This window comes from Microcaecilia unicolor, chromosome 11 (assembly GCF_901765095.1).
Source record: "Microcaecilia unicolor chromosome 11, aMicUni1.1, whole genome shotgun sequence".
In the NCBI taxonomy this organism is placed as follows: domain Eukaryota; kingdom Metazoa; phylum Chordata; class Amphibia; order Gymnophiona; family Siphonopidae; genus Microcaecilia; species Microcaecilia unicolor.
In genome coordinates, this window is record NC_044041.1 from 28,521,636 (window position 1) to 28,538,316 (window position 16,681).

The following is a 16,681-nucleotide window of genomic DNA, read 5'->3' on the forward strand; positions in this document are numbered from 1 at the left end:
AGAAGATTGCTGTAGTTATTTAATGCTTCCCAGTAGTGAATACCTGTTGGGGTGAGAAGAGGGCAGCATGAACTGGAACTCCACCACGCAAGTGCTGTCTTGCAGCTGAGTGTGCTGTAAACTGTTTAAATCATATGCAATATACCCTCTCCTCACATAAACCTAAAAGGAGGCAAAAGAGTTACAACAGGTCTCAAACAGCATAGGTTGACATTTTTTCCTTCAGGCCTAGAGGGTTACAAACTGGCTGAGTCCTCAGCTCACAGGCCACATTCTCACACGTTAAAACCAAAGCATCAATTACTGACAGCAGGATGACATTGCGAGTTTACTAGGAAGCTCGATCAAGAAACATTTTGGATATTCAGTCAAACTGTGTTTTAAACACTAGACACAATACTTAAGTTGTAACAGGATATTCAGCGACACGGTATTTGTCAACGCTGGATATGCGGGTATAACAGGTAGCACCAGGAGCTACCGAAACAGCAGCAATATTCAGCACCATTACTCTGATATAGAGGTCAGCACCACTCTTGTTTCGGCCAGAACTGAAGCTGAAACTGAAAGCACCATGCCTGCCTCTATCCCGGCCTGAGCCAAACAGTCACCCACCCGCCACAGAAAAATGGGACCCTCCAGGTCTCTCGGCTGCCACCGCCTTCCCCCGGGTGTACCTTAACAAGCCCTGGTGGTCTAATGGCCTCTTTGGGAGCACGGACAAAGCCCAGTCGTTCCTGCCTGTTGCTACTGCTAAACCAAAATGCTGCCAAGGAAAGTATCAACAGTCATTCTGATTCAGAAGCAGCACCAGGCAGGAACGAGTGGATTCGTTCCTGCCCCCAGAGGCCACAGAGAGCATTGCTTTCTGCCGAAAATGATGTGGCATTTTCAGCAGAAACCTGAACCCGTATGTCAGGTCAGTTTTGGTGCCGAATCCAAAATTTGGTTGACCTCTACTCTGATAACCATCTGGATAACGTAGGACAGATTTTTTGCTATCCTAAATTATTCAGATAATGGTATCGGGTAACTCCCAGCACCATCTCTCTTCTGGCATCGCCTCCAGACTGCCCTGATGTTATCCAGATAGCACCAGGGTGGTAGTGGTTTTCAGTAATATTATCCAGATAATACCACTTAAAATCTGGGTATGGCCCTGGTCAGTGACACTTATCCAGGTAACATCACCTGCTAATCAGATACGTGCCGCTGAATATCAGGCTGCCGAGATGAGGAAGGCTGTAGAATGTGGCAAGCAGGATAACCGGCCATACTTTTACCACTTACGTTTTATCTATGGCTGGACTTTTGGAATGGAATAAATTACCCCTGGAGCTGAAGTCCAAGCAGAATATTGCATTGTTCAAGCTAATACTGAAGCATTTTTTTGTTGCGTCAATAAACTGAGTTGTAATGCTTTACGAAATCTGGACTGCTCTTTTTTGTGCTGTATTAGTTTTTTGGGTTTTTTTTTATTGTATTTTGGTGAGTTTGTATTCTGTATTTCAGATTATGTTGGTTTGTTACACACCTCAAATAAAGTGAGCTATAAATAAACATTTTTAAAAACCAACACACTATATTCTGTGTTCAGCAGCCTCTTTTGGGCACTAACCATTTTATTGGGTATTGTAGGCTATTACAAATCACTACTTTAAAAAATAATTACATTGATCATATTGCATCTGCAGTATTTTTGTACACCATGTTTTCGGGAATCATTGATGCAATACAGCAGTTTATAAGATTTTCAACTGGCACAGTTTGGAATGGGTCTTATTCTATCTTGCTTAGCCAGAACTGTTGCTCAGCAGCTCAGCCTAACAGTAGAAAGGTTGGACTGGGACATCATTTAGACTTTTCTCTGTGATTTTGAGCAAGTATCTGTGCCTCCAGGCAAAGAAGTTTCTGGGGGTGAGGGGGAGCACAGAGGTGTCCAGGCTTGGGGGTAATTGCATTAACACAAGATTTCCAGTGTTGGGTGAGGGGGCGGCTGTCTCAGAAATGTCAATGGCAAAATGCCAGTTATTGTGCATAGCCCTGACACTACTGTATATTGTGAATGTAAACCATATAGGTGTTCTCCAAACTCCTTACCTCCAGAGCCGCTCTGCGCACCACCTGGTTACTGTGATAGAAGAAAGTGGGTAGAACATCAAAGATGGAGGTTTCTGATATGATGAGCTTCTGTTCAAAGAAAAACATTAGAAGGAAAGGTAGCTGTATGAGTACAGAAAACATCCTATGCACAAAACACTGCAGAAGATTCATACAAGGCTGGTTTTGGATCAGTTCTCATTTAAAGCTTTACTGATAAAATGTGTGTACATTTTGCACTATTTAAAGGAGCCTTTTGCTTCAGTGTGAGTAGCTATTGGGCATTTAAGCATGTGAACGGTGATCGGCCATGGTTGCAGGCATCTCGATTAGTGCAGTATGTGCCTTTGTATCCTCTTCGGTCCTCTTCTAGAGGTCTTATGGTGCTTCCTAATGCAGCTGTTATGAGAAAGGAAGTATGGAAAAAGGAGGAATTTGGATAAGGGCTGTGTTGGGAGTTGTATAAATTGCCTGATATACTTAGGGGGAAGGAGTCTGGCTTGCAATTCAGTAAAGCAGTGAAAGGGCTGCTGTTTCCTTGATGTTATGGCGCTTTTGATATTTTATGATTATACACCATCTTGATTGGCATTTTGTGATGCCATTGAAGACTACACATTTTTATAAATAAATAGATGTCCTTTCAAACTAAGAGACCAATACCTGGAGATTTCACTTGGGCAAATGAATTTCTATTATATTGCTGGCAGCAGCGCATTCAAGTTTAATATTAAAGTAAAGGATGCGTTGCGAGTGAAGGGTGTAGCGCTGCTTCGCTCCGAGGTCCCCGCTCCGTTTACTGCCATTTGTGACTGATTGCTGCCTGTAGCGAAGGATTTTTTCTTCCGATGCGCTGTGGGAACAGCGTATGGACAAATACATGATATCGATGCCTGCAGGGAGCTCAAAAAAAGACTGTGAAAGCGGAGAGGGAGAAGGTGGCGTTGGCGGGAGGAGAATCCAAGATGGCGAGCGGCGCCGCGTGTGCGGGAGATGAATTCTCGGCTAAACAAATGGAGCAGATTACAGCTGCAATGGGAGCAGCGCTGGAGCCGAGATTTACAGAGCTGAATGGGCGATTTGAAAAGCTGGATACCATGCTGCTAGAATCTAACAAGCGGCTGACAGAGGTGGAGCGGAGAGTCTCTGACATGGAAGACACCTGGACCCGCGTGGCGCCGGAACTCGTCCACTTGAAAGAGAAACTGCAGACACAGCAAGACAAGATAGAGGATCTAGAGAACCGAGCTCGCAGGAGTAATTTAAGAATTGTGGGTTTGCCAGAAAAGCTACCAGAGAAGAACTTAAGTTTTCTGTTAGAGCAGTGGCTCATTAAAGAGTTTGCCCTGTCAGATAGTTACGGTCCACTGTGCATTGAGAGAGCGCACAGACTGGGCCGACTGAAGCTGGAGAGTACAAAGCCACGCGTTGTGATTATTAAGATTCACAACTACTCCCACAAAGAAGAGATATTGCTTGGATACAGAGCAAAAAGAGACACACTGAGGTATGATGGTGCGCAGATCCGTATTTTTCAGGACTACTCGGCGGGGGTGCAGGAGAGGAGACGCTGCTTCCACCCTCTCTGCACCTCTCTGGTGGAAAAGAAAATCAGATTTATGCTGCTTTACCCTGCCACATTAAAGGTGCTGCATGAAGGCACATGGTCCTCATTTGATTCGGTGCAGGGAGCAACGGAGTTTCTCAATTGTACTGGGAAGGTGGCTGCACCGGAGGATGCAATCAAGAGATGAACTGGGAGTGCCTTGACAATTTTGGCAGTAATGTGCACGAACGATAAGTATTTGCAACTAATGGGAGCTCACACTACATGAACTATGAACAGTTCTTGAGCGAACGGGGATCTGAAGGATCTAGTATGGCGGGGGATGGGGTGGGGACTTCAGCATTTTGTGACTCTTCTGGATGAGTGTCTCATTCCAGTTATGGGTGGTAGTCATGGGGGTTTGGGGGGGCGGAGGGAGGGTGGGAGGAGGGGGGAGGGGGAATGGGAAGGATGTGGCTGGGCGGGGGGGCTGGCTGGAGGGGGGGCTATGGGGATGAGTGTAAAGGGATTACTGTACTATGGATGTGGGGAGTTCATTTGTGGGGGTTGGGGGTGGGTAGAGGAACATGTGTGTGTTGTGCTTCTCAGGGGGAAGTTGTACAGGCTGGTCGTTGGGTCAGTTTTAGGTTACCAATGGGCTTGAATATGTTCTTTAGATGGGATCCGGGGGGAGGCTGGGCCCCTGGATTCACCGAAATGAATGGTTGTGGCTATCTAACACTTCATGGGCTGGGATGTCTAACTGTAAAATAGTCACCTGGAATGTGGGGGGCATCACATCTCCGACCAAAAGAACTAAAATACTGTCTCATTTAAAGCGCCTTAAGGCAGACATAGCCTGTCTTCAAGAGACCAGACTGTCTGGGGAAGAACATGCCAAGTTGTGCAGATCCTGGGTGGGGCAAGTTCACTCTGTATCATCAGGAGGTAGAAGGAGCGGTGTGGTTATCTTATTTCACAAGAAGTTGGTAGTAACATCGGAGGTACTATTGCAGGATCCCATGGGTAGATATATTTTACTAAAGTTGTGGTTGCAAGGCAGGGAAGTGTATCTACTGACCATATATGCCCCAACCCCCTATGATAAGAAATTATTCCCGGAGTTATTAAGGGCCCTTCTACCATATCAGGGTAAAAACCTTATTCTTACGGGGGACATGAATACACTGCTTGATCCCGAACTGGACTGTACGGGTGCTCGCAGCTCCGGGAATGTGGGAGGACCGGAGCGGGGGGTATTGCAGGAGTTTGCGGCTACACTAGATCTAGTGGATGCCTGGAGGGTCCTACATCCTGGGGAGCGAGACTTCTCTCACAGGTCTCGGGCTCATGGATCTTGGGCAAGACTGGATTATATTTTTACATCTACATCGCTTTTTCCCTTTGTTTTGAAATCTCACTTGGAGGAAGTGGTGGTTGCAGATCACGCCCCTGTTTGGGTAGAATTGGAATCGCCTGGTAACTTTAGACCTGTTCTGAACTGGCGATTCCCGGGTTACCTGGTTAGGGACACAGAGTTTCAGGAGTTTGTAAGGGGGCGGTGGGGGGAGTACGTCTCCCACAATGAGCAGCACAAAACTAAGCCTCAATTGTTTTGGTGTGCGGCTAAGGCTGTTTTGCGAGGCGAGATAATATCCTATATGGCTGCGCGGCGTAAGAAGGTCACGGCTAGCCTCATAAATTTACAGGGGCAATTGAGAAAGGCCAAGTTTTTAAGTCTTCATTCTCCGACTCAAGCTAACAAAGACGCATATGTGGCACTGCAAGTGTCTATTAACACTTTACTGCAAGAGCACACACAGCGTGGATGGCTATATCAAAAATATCGTTTCCACAGATTTGGGAATCGCACGGGTGGATTGTTGGCACGCTTGGTTAAGACCAAGGGGGGCTCCCGGACTATCACGGCCCTGAGGGATGCCACGGGAGTGGTGGTAAACCGACCTGAGCGATTACTTCAGATATTGCAGGAGCATTTTCAGACTGTCTATAGGGAGGGAGAGCCAGTGGATAAAGATAAAGTGAAGGAATTCTTGGCTCGGGCGGGGATGCCCCAATTGTCAGCGCAGGCGGTGGCAGAGTTGGATATGCCGTTTCAGATGAGAGAGCTACAGAGAGCAATTAAGGGATTGTGACCTCATACTGCGCCTGGAGAAGATGGTTTTTCGGGAGAATTCTTCAAACTGATGCAGGCTCATGTTGGAGGCGCGTTGCTTGATTACTTACAGGCGATTATACAGGCGGGTGCAATCCCAGGAAGGGAAAACACGGCTCTTATCTCGCTTATACTAAAGCCGGGCAGACCCTCAGATGATCCGGCCTCGTACAGACCAATCTCTCTGATCAATGTAGACATTAAACTCCTCTCGAAGATGATGGCCACTAGATTGGCTGGGTTGGTCACAGAGGTGGTTGGTGCCGCACAGGTGGGGTTTATTCCTCGTAGGCAGTCGGTTATACACGTCCGCAGAATTCTACTGGCTATGGCACATAGCAAGTATACTCAGTCACCTTTGTTAGTGGCCAGCTTGGATGCTGCTAAAGCTTTCGATCAGGTAGACTGGGGGTACTTGTTTCATGTCTTAGAATGGGTGGGATTCCCTAAAGGGTTTCTCAGGGCTATACAGGCGCTTTATTCTGGCATGAGGGCGCAGGTTGTGGCAAATGGGAGTCGGTCAGCATCGTTTGTAGTGCAACGTGGCACACGGCAGGGCTGTCCCTTATCACCACTTTTATTTGACCTTTCCTTGGAACCCTTGTTGCTGATCATCAACAAGATACCGGAGATCCGGGGTGTTAATGTTGGCGGGGAGGAGCTTAGAGCACTGGCATATGCGGATGACATCATGCTGCTGCTTGCGGAGCCTCAGTCTTCCCTAGAGCATGTTTTAACGGAGATGGCGCAATATGGTGCATTGTCTGGGTTCTCACTTAATCTTCAAAAATCGTGTGCACTGGCGTTGGAGGATGAGGTGATGCAGGCATGGGACAGTCAATTTCCGCTCCGATGGGAAGCTGAAGCGTTAAAATATTTGGGGATATTTATCCCTAGAGACTTAGCTTCACTATACGAACGTAATGTTAAGGTGCTCTTGGAGATGACGGAAAAGCAGTTGACGGTGTGGCAAGCGTTGCCTTTATCGCTATGGGGAAGGATAGCGCTGTTCAACATGATGGTTGTACCGAAGTGGGTATATGTTTTTCAACAACTCCCTCTGTTTCTTAAAAGGAGGGATGAGAGGAGGCTGGGGAAGATGTTGCAGACATACCTGTGGAGAGGGAAACGCCCAAGGCTCAAGCTGTCGATGATCTCCACCCCTAGAGAACATGGTGGTATGGGACTTTTAGATCTTCGGTCGTTAACAGCGGCGTGTTCCATGAGGCACATAAACGACTGGTTCAGAGGCTCCTCGGACTTCTCTTTGACAGCCGTGGAGACTTCTCTTTTCCCGGGGATCCATTTTAGCCATTTGTTGCACTCAGGGGGTAGACTGCCGAGGGATGCTTTGAAACGCCATCCATTGCTGGGCTCTTTAAGGGCGACTTGGAGATGGTTATGCCGTTGTCATCAGTTATCCGCTAAAGCCACGCCGTATCTTTCTATTTGTAATAATCCGGATTTCCCACCGGGCCAGGGAGCTAGCGTATTCAAGCTATGGGAAAAGAGGGGTATTATATACTTGGTGCATGTCATAAATGAGGAAGGACAGGTTCGCCCCTTTGTTCATTTGCAACAACAGTATGGGATTCCAGCGGGACAATTCTTTGCTTACCTCCAATTAAGACATTATGTCAAGACTCTAACCTGGACGGACTTGACGGAGGATGTCACTGATATTCTTTCTGAGGCTTATACGTTGGGAGCTCAGCTGTGTGTGCCTTTAAAATTTCATCATCAGCAGTTAAAGGATACGACCACGGAGCTCCACTGTGCGTCTTTGGCAGCAGACTGGTCAAAAGATTTAAACTGTGAGGTAACAGAGGAGGTGTGTAAAGCATACCTAAAAGGTTTATATAAGCGGCGTTTGTCGGTAATACAGCGTGAAAAACTATATAGATTCCTATTAAGATTACACATCTCTCCACGTCGCGCATTTAAAGCAAAGATTTCTAGCTCAGGAGCATGCCCAAAGTGTGGAGGGGCCATGGCTACCTTAGGGCATATGTTCTGGCTCTGCCCGCAAGTGAAGAGCTTCTGGATGGAAGTGCTTAGGACTATAGACTCGTGGTGGGGATGTACTCTGACCTGTGACCCCTTGATGTTATTTAATAGTCTTAAATTTACGACACGACCTCCAGTGGGATTTAAGAGATTTATGCCTTTGGCCATTTATTTCGGGATCAACACAATTTTGACTTCCTGGTTAACGTCTCAGGGCCCTAATATTTTGCTGTGGAGAACGCAGTTAATCCAACAAATGAGACTAGATAGGTGTGGGGTTCAGAAAATGGACAGTATCCGGGGAACCCGGCTTCGGGAAATGTGGGAGCCATTGTGGATGACATTACCCCCGAAAGGAAGAAGTTACATTTTGAACATTTAGTTATCACACATGTAGGGTGGGGAGGGGGGGTTGGGTAGTACGAGATAGGGTGGGTGAGGCATAGCGTTATATTTGTTTAGAGGGGGGGGGGCTTCGGAGGGGGAGGGGAGGGATAGGTTGGGTTTAGGGAATATCGGGCTCTGGGCTCTCTCTAGAGCACTTGGTTGATGCTGGGTGCCCTCGGTATTGGGGATAGAAGTATGCCGCGGGCTTTAGTCATTAGGAACCAGCCATTTATGGTCGGTGATTTGGAGGGCAGGCTGGAGGTTATAAGAGACAAGGCTTCTGGCCTGGCCGGGAATATGATAGGATGGGGGGCTCCTATATCGGGTATAATATACATGATATATAGACCAATGGGTCTCTGCCATAGAGTCCAAATATTTTTCATGTTTCAGATTGTGTTATCTTCTGGTTTACTGACTGTTGAGGAACTTTTGGAAATTGGAGAGGATAGAGGGGGGGATTTAGGGGGGGAATTAGGGAGGGATTGGCGGTTTTGCTATTGTGTAGGTTTTTTGTTGAAAGAGTTCTATTTAGTTAACTAATTTGATAATCATTACAGCATATCGGAACACAATGTATAGTATTGGGAAGCGGAAGGGAGAAGGGGAAGAATTTTATATAACTGTGCTGTCTACACGATGTTAGCCTCTCGAAGGGCATATGGTTTTGTAATTCATGATGAGCATTGTAGCTAAGTATTTCTGATGCCGTTTATCAATAAAAAGATTTAAATATAATATTAAAGTAAAATTACCATTATCACTTACTGAAGATGCTTTTTACAGAAGACTCAATCACAAATAATTTTGAATGGAAAAGTATCTAGGGTCCTCAGATGTCCATGAGTGCTCCTCATTGGTGTCAGCAAAAAGCTCCTCATGAGACGTCCGAGACTGAGCCTGTCTCAAGAAAGAGGAACTACGTCCTTGTCTGGAGGGACATGAAGATGCAGGCTCCACCTGCGACTCCGGCAAAGCTTCCTCCACCAATGTTGAGGGGGTGCCAGGATAGGAGGCTGTCAATACTGTTACCACACTCTGAACCAGGGACAGACACCTCACTGCAAGCAAAGGGCCTTGTGGTACAGCAGGAAGAAGCATGGCTGGTGCAAACACCCCAGATGCTGATGTAATCTGCTGAAGGAGCCCCGCCAAATGCTCATGGAGCACAGCCTGGATGCGCTCATTGGGAAAGGCTGGGGCATCAGGAAAGAAACAGCCTGCTGAATTGTCGGGGTTGGTGCAGGTGCCTGGTCCTGGCTGCATGGAAAACCACACGTTGGTACCTCCACAATGGAGGGAGAGTGGTTCTCTAAGTGCCGTCGCTTCTCCCCACACCATGCATCAAGGAGGATTGATGCGGATGCTTCTTGGCCTTCACCCAATGCTGGTCATCGATACTCTTCAGTGCTGAAGAGGATTATGTCAAATCCCCCATCTTCTCAGTGTCGGGTCCAATGCTGACCAGATCCCTCAGTGCCCCCCCCCCCCAATGCATCAAGGAGGATTGATGTGGATGCTTCTTGGCCTTCACCCGATGCTGGTCATCGATACTCCTCAGTGCTGAAGAGGATGATGTCAAATCTCCCATCTCCTCAGTGTTGGGTCCAATGCTGACTGGTCACGATGACCCTGCACAGAAGTCAGCACTGAGGCAGGTGAAGACCTGCTCAATGCACACTCACTCCCAGTGTCTGATAGGGGCCTAGTAGCCATAGGGACTGATGCACCCTATGCTGGTGAAAGACTTGACGTTGATGCTGATGTTGAGGATTTGGACTAGACTCCAAAAAAGTTTCTCTCTCTCTCTCTGGCCAACTGGGTCCTTCAAAGAATACAGCTGGAAGGAGTATGTTCAGGCCACAAACACTGGAGGCAACAAGAATGGGTGTCCTTACCAGAGATGGTCCGACTGCACCAGCCACAGCACAAAAAGTCACTGGACACCTTCGATGACATGAAAGGGAAAACAGCCATGGCCAAATCAAATGACTCAATGGTGTAACTTGTGATGCGCAAGAAAAATAAAGAAGAAAGCCCAATCAGAGCACAGACTTAAGAGGGCCTACTGAGCACAAAAAAAAAAAAAAAGTGAGAAAAAATGAACTAAAAAGTAAGCGGAGAGAAAAACTCTCAAAAGGAGAAATCAAACTGCACCAGGTGCAGTGAGGAAGCCGCGAAGCAGCACATCTTCTCACAGCAGATGGAAGACGACTGTTGCTCCCAACGCTCTCACAGTGGGCGGAAAGACATGTGCATGCACAGTAGGGATGCTGTCATGTGTGTTTAAAGCTGTATTACGCTTTTTTAAGGATTCCATATGTGGATGACCATGTGAGAATATAGTCTGCTTGTCCTCGGAGAAAGTATTTCATGAATGTTAAGTGAATGCTATTCCGATGTTTTTGCGTTGCCTTAATGCCCCGGAGTTAGAATCTTACTACTATTTGGGATTCTGCTAGGTACTTGTGACCTGGATTGGCCAGAAGGATACTGGGCTAGATAGACCATTGATCTGCTCCAGTATGGCTATTCTTATGTTCTAATTTATATTATTATTATTATTTGTTACATTTGTATCCCACATTTTCCCACCTTTTGCAGGTTCAATGTGGCTTACATATAACCGTTAACTGTGTTAGCTGATTACGGTCTGAACAAATACATGGTATGAATGAATATAAAGTGATATTGTGGTATAATGAGGTACATGTATGGTAGGAACAGTTGGGGGAAAACTTAGACAGGGAAATGGGGAAGAGTCAGGTAATGTCCATTACGGTCTTTGGCTATATTGTATCACAAGTGACCAAGTATTTTTATGTTGAGTCGGTGGGGTATGCTCTTCTGAACAGGTCTGTCTTTAGTGCTTTCCGAAAATAGATTCAGAATGCTGCAGCAAGACTCATAGAAGGCTGCAAGCGACGTGACCACACCACACCATTTTTGCAAAAACTTCATTGGCTACCACTACAATACAGGGCTAAATGTAAAACTTTATGTCTGATCAAGGCCCTTAAAGGAAATGGCCCCAAGTACTTGAAGTACAGGATGACCCTCTACACACCTCCATGGACACTAAGGTCCTCGCAAGAGGTATCCCTAACCACACCCTCTCCAAAAGACATTACATGATGTGATATCAGTAAGCGAGCCTTCTCCGGAGTAGCCCCCACACTCTGAAATGCACTGCCTGAAAGGCTCCACTTAACACAAATTTAATTATGTTTGATTTTCAAGGTCCTCAGACAAAATGAGCCAGAGTACTTAAAGAATATGTTAGACCTTTACACACCTTTAAAGACCTCTAAGGTCCTCTCAAGGATCATCACTATCCATACCTTCATCAAAAGAAACTGTACAATGCGATACCCTCCAGTGAGCCTTCTGAGTAGCCCCTACACTCTGGAATTTACTTCCAGAGGGGCTACGTATAACTCGAGACTACCTCTACTTCAGGAAGCAGGTGAAAGTCTGGCTCATCTCCCAAGCCTTTAATACATAGGGTGACTGACTATACACTCATTCTGCACCTGGACTAGCTTGAAACACACTGTAACTTAGATCTTAATTAACTATGCAACAAAATTGCCTTGAGTTTAATTAACCATCAAATTAGTCCAACTGACTCTGTACCATGCATCTTGTTCCCATCATATATCTGCTCTTCGTCCTTCAGCTATATGGTAAGATGAATTGTAGAAACTCTTTAGCATCATATCTATGTTAGTTGAATGTTTTAATGCATGTTTATTAGGTGTATCAGCATTATTATGCTAACATTGTATTATATCTCTGATAGCGGAGTTTAAAAAAGGTTTGGATAGCTTCCTAAAAGAAAAGTCCATAAGCCATTATTAAAACGGACCTGGGGGAAAATTCACTGCTTATTTCTAGGATAATCAGCACAAAATGTATTGTACTGTTTGGGATCTTGCCAGGTACTTTTAACCTGGATTGGCCACTGTTGAAAACAGGATTCTGGGCTTAATGGACCTGCGATCTGTTCCAGTATGGCAATACTTATGTACTTATTTGAATTCCAGTGCTGTTAAATGTGTAACATTTTGATACTGTTTCACAGTAGTTCTATTATTAGGTTTAAATTTACTGTTTTCAAGTTTACCTCATTTATTGTATATATGTTTAATCTTGGTTATTTTACTACTGTTATGCTGTTAACAAAATTATAAGTTTTATGTTAAACTGTACCTAGTTTAACCACCTTGGGTGAATCTCTTCATAAAGGCGGCTGATAAATCCCAATAAAATAAATGTTATGGGATTTGAAACCACTTGCTACTGTACTGCTTTCTAAAGATTCAGCAAATGAAGCATGAGAAATGTGTTTTGGTCATTTATGATTTTTCTTTCCTCTCAATCTTTGAACAAGATTTGAAAAACAGTTCATTAAGCGAACATTATAGGTTATACATTATTTAAGGAGAAATTAGGGCTAATTTTCTTTTTTTAGTCCCTCCAGACTGGCATAGATGAATGGGTTATGCATTCCTACCAGCAGATAAGAGACTGAGAACCATTAAATTCTAAGTAATTTATAAGTGGGGTGTGTAGTCCCCCCTAAAGTCAGTCCTCAAATAGCCAAGCAGATGTCCCCATAAAGAATCCTACTGTGTACACCGCTACCTTCTAAGCGCTGACCACCCACCAGCTAACCCAGAGGATCATGTGCTACTGCTGTCCTTAATATGAAACCAAGCCTCCCCAGACCTACAACATAATCTACTGAGGCCTGTTTCTTCGTATCTCTAGGTTTTGTTTTTAAACCAAACACTAACAGACCTTAACATCTACAACTCACAGCCTAGACCACCAGCATAAACACACACTTCTTCTTCCACTTCTACTTCAGCCTCGCCCATACAAAAAAGATTCGACTAAGGGTGGACTTAAGAAAAAGAAAATTACCATCCCTCCAGACTGGCACAGACGTAGGAGGACATACCTACCAAAGTAGTGACCATCTCATGCCCCAAAAGTCTCATCCTGACACACCTGCACATCTATCCGGTAGTGATGCAAAAAGGTATGCAAGGATGATCACACTGCCTCTTTACAAATTTCCTGAGGTGGAACCAGAGAACATTCCGCTCACAAGGAAGCTTGGCCCTGTGTGGAACAAGTCTTGAGAAAAGGCAGAACCAGCTTGTTCTCTTTTTTTATTTTTTGTTAAAGCCAGAAAAAGGAATCAATTCACCAGGCAAACAAAGATTCCCCCCCCCCCAACCCAAGGCATCACTACCAGAAAAAAATGCACACTTACCATCTCTACCATCTGCTGGCTCTAGGGGATTTCACAGCCCACTTATACCGTGTTTCCCCGAAAATAGGGCATCCCCATAAAATAAGACCTACCGAGGTTTTTGGTGCCCTTAGAAAATATAAGGCCTCCCCCGAAAGTAAGGCCTAGCAAAGTTTTGTTTTTCCCGGTAAGTAGGGTCCCCCCCCCCTGAGATCGCCGGGCCCCCCTCCGTCGTTCTGAAACTAACCCCCCACCCGAGGTCGTCCCCCCCCCCACCCGAGATGGCGCCCCCACCCGAAGTCGCCGGACCCCAACCCCCTCTGTCGCTCCGAAACTAACCTGCACTTAAGCCTCCTTTCACTTTCCTTCCAGTTCGCAGCAAGCAGCAGCAGTAGGAGGGCAGGCCACTCCTTCCTTCCGTGTCCCGCCCTCGCCTGACGTAACGTAACGTCAGGCGAGGGTGGGGCTCGGAAGGAAGGAGAGGCCTGCCCTGCCCTGCTGCTCCTGCGAACTGGAAGGAAAGTGAAAGGAGGCTTAAGTTCAGGTTAGTTTCTGAGCGACGGAGGGGGATGGGGTCCGGCGACTTCGGGTGGGAGCGCCATCTCGGGTGGGGGGGGGGGGGGGGCGACCTGGGGGGGGGGGTTACCGGTAGTTGCAGGAGCGACGGAGGGAAGGTGGGCGGGCCAACCGTGTTTCCCCGAAATATTAAGACATCCCCTGAAAATAAGACCTAGCGCCTTTTTGGGCGCAAAAATTAATATAAGGCAGTGTCTTATATTCGGGGAAACACGGTAGGTTACTTAGAATTCAGTGGTTCTTAGTCTCCACCTGCTGGTAGGAGTGCATAACCCATTCTTCTATTTCTGTCTGGAGGGACACTAAACAATTTCAGTGTTTATACCACTCTTGCTAGACATTAAGATGTGCATGCCTCAGGCCCTGCAGACAGTTTACTAGACATTAAGATGTGCATGCCTCAGGCCCTGCAGCAGATGCACTTCCCAGCACTCACCTCTTTCCTCTTCAATTTTCCCTGCCCCCATCCCGCACCCCAATCATACTGTGCTGGCTAATTGACTGGTTTATATAATTACACACCTGAGAAGATACAGGACTTTTTCAGTTATATTTTAGAAAGGCAACATAGGCCTATGTGCTTTTACAAAAAAAAAAAAAAAAAAGCTCCCTAACAGTACACAAATGCTCCCACAAATTCACACTTATTCCCAGGCAGGTTCAAGAATGTGTGTACTCTATCCTCCGGATTCTGTACAGGTTGTCCAAATGTGGGCACAGATCTGAGATCCACGTGCAAATTAGTTAACGAGCCATTAATCAATTATTGCAGTTAACTGGCACTAATTTGGACTTACGTGCTAATCTATAACACAGTGCACCCAAAGTGTCTCGCACATAATCCAAAAGAGGTATGTCCATGGGTGGGTCAGGGGTGTTCCAAAAATTGAGGTACAGTGTTATAGAATACTGGGTTTACACGCCCAACTTGCGCACCACGAGTTACACCAGGTTTCAGCAGGCGTAAGTCCTCACACCAAGGGCGCAGGAATCCGAACTAAGCACTATATTATAAAAGAAGCACAGCCCAGAGCACCCTTTAAAGCACAGATTTTTCCCGTGCTTTGCTGAATCTGGCCCTAAGTATGCATGTAGATACTTAATAAAGCACTGCACATACCTCCAACTCTGTCTCTGTTCTGAACTACAACCCCAGGAATTATCACATATGTAAAACTTAGCACTGGGTCAACACTATGCAGTGTATACCTCAGCGCAATTTTCCAATAGCCATTTTTACACATGTAAAACACACTTTATATGCAGAAAAAAAACCCTTACTAAAATGACTCAGTATTGGCTATGGAATGCAACTTAAATGCATTACGAACTTCAAGCAACATGGTCCACAGACAACATGTTTCAGAAACAAAACAGTTTTTCAAGTTATTTTTCAAGAAACAATTCAAACCTTGAGATTCTCGGGGCAGAACTGATGGCCATACATGTCAATGGCAGACAAGAATATAGATTCCACCTGGTTGTGCCGGAGTTCATAGGAAGGAAGATGTGATGCTATCAGAACCTAAAAATTAAATGACAAATAATGAAGTGCATGCTGGAGAAACACACCAATAATTTAAAAGTGCCACATTTAAAACGCAAACCTCTTTAGAGCTAAGACCTTGCATGACAAAGATGTACATTCTGTGAGGTGCGACAGTCTTCTTGAGTTGAGCAATTCTACTACATGCTTTGCCAAGTTCCTGTAGAGAACACTTTATTACTGTTTAAGTTATACCAAATTTTACTAGGAGCCTAAATGAATAGGTTTCTCTTATTGTCCTTTTTATATGTTCAACCAGCCATGTGCAGAAATTTAAATGCATAAAAAGAAATACATATAATCTTAAGTATGGCGTTTAAAGGGTAATTCTGAAAGCGGATTCCACATATAAAAAAGGAAGTTTAAGTGCAGAATGGCTTCTTTTAAAATTGCTCAGATAAAAGTATGCATGTAAGCAAACCAAAAATGAGCAAATATGTTCTCAGGGTTTGAAGAGAGTGGGGTTAGCATTCCATATATTTTATACAGTGGGGGAAATAAGTATTTGATCCCTTGCTGATTTTGTAAGTTTGCCCACTGACAAAGACATGAGCAGCCCATAATTGAAGGGTAGGTTATTGGTAACAGTGAGAGATAGCACATCACAAATTAAATCCGGAAAATCACATTGTGGAAAGTATATGAATTTATTTGCATTCTGCAGAGGGAAATAAGTATTTAATCCCTCTGGCAAACAAGACCTAATACTTGGTGGCAAAACCCTTGTTGGCAAGCACAGCGGTCAGACGTCTTCTGTAGTTGATGATGAGGTTTGCACACATGTCAGGAGGAATTTTGGTCCACTCCTCTTTGCAGATCATCTCTAAATCATTAAGAGTTCTGGGCTGTCGCTTGGCAACTCGCAGCTTCAGCTCCCTCCATAAGTTTTCAATGGGATTAAGGTCTGGTGACTGGCTAGGCCACTCCATGACCCTAATGTGCTTCTTCCTGAGCCACTCCTTTGTTGCCTTGGCTGTATGTTTTGGGTCATTGTCGTGCTGGAAGACCCAGCCACGACCCATTTTTAAGGCCCTGGCGGAGGGAAGGAGGTTGTCACTCAGAATTGTACGGTACATGGCC

At 45.4% G+C, this 16,681-nt stretch overlaps 1 protein-coding gene across 2 annotated transcripts in view; it reads right to left on the bottom strand.

Annotated features, from left to right (window-relative positions):
• The window catches only part of ACACB (acetyl-CoA carboxylase beta), a 341,366-nt gene that overhangs the window by 142,386 nt on the left and 182,299 nt on the right, over positions 1–16,681 (bottom strand). For both annotated transcript variants that reach the window (XM_030220274.1, XM_030220272.1), the window contains exons 26-28: positions 15,467–15,580; positions 2,101–2,190; positions 44–162 (exon numbers count right to left, since the gene is read on the bottom strand). In XM_030220274.1, coding sequence (XP_030076134.1) covers positions 44–162; positions 2,101–2,190; positions 15,467–15,580 — 323 coding nt within the window. The remainder of the gene's footprint in view (positions 1–43; positions 163–2,100; positions 2,191–15,466; positions 15,581–16,681) is intronic.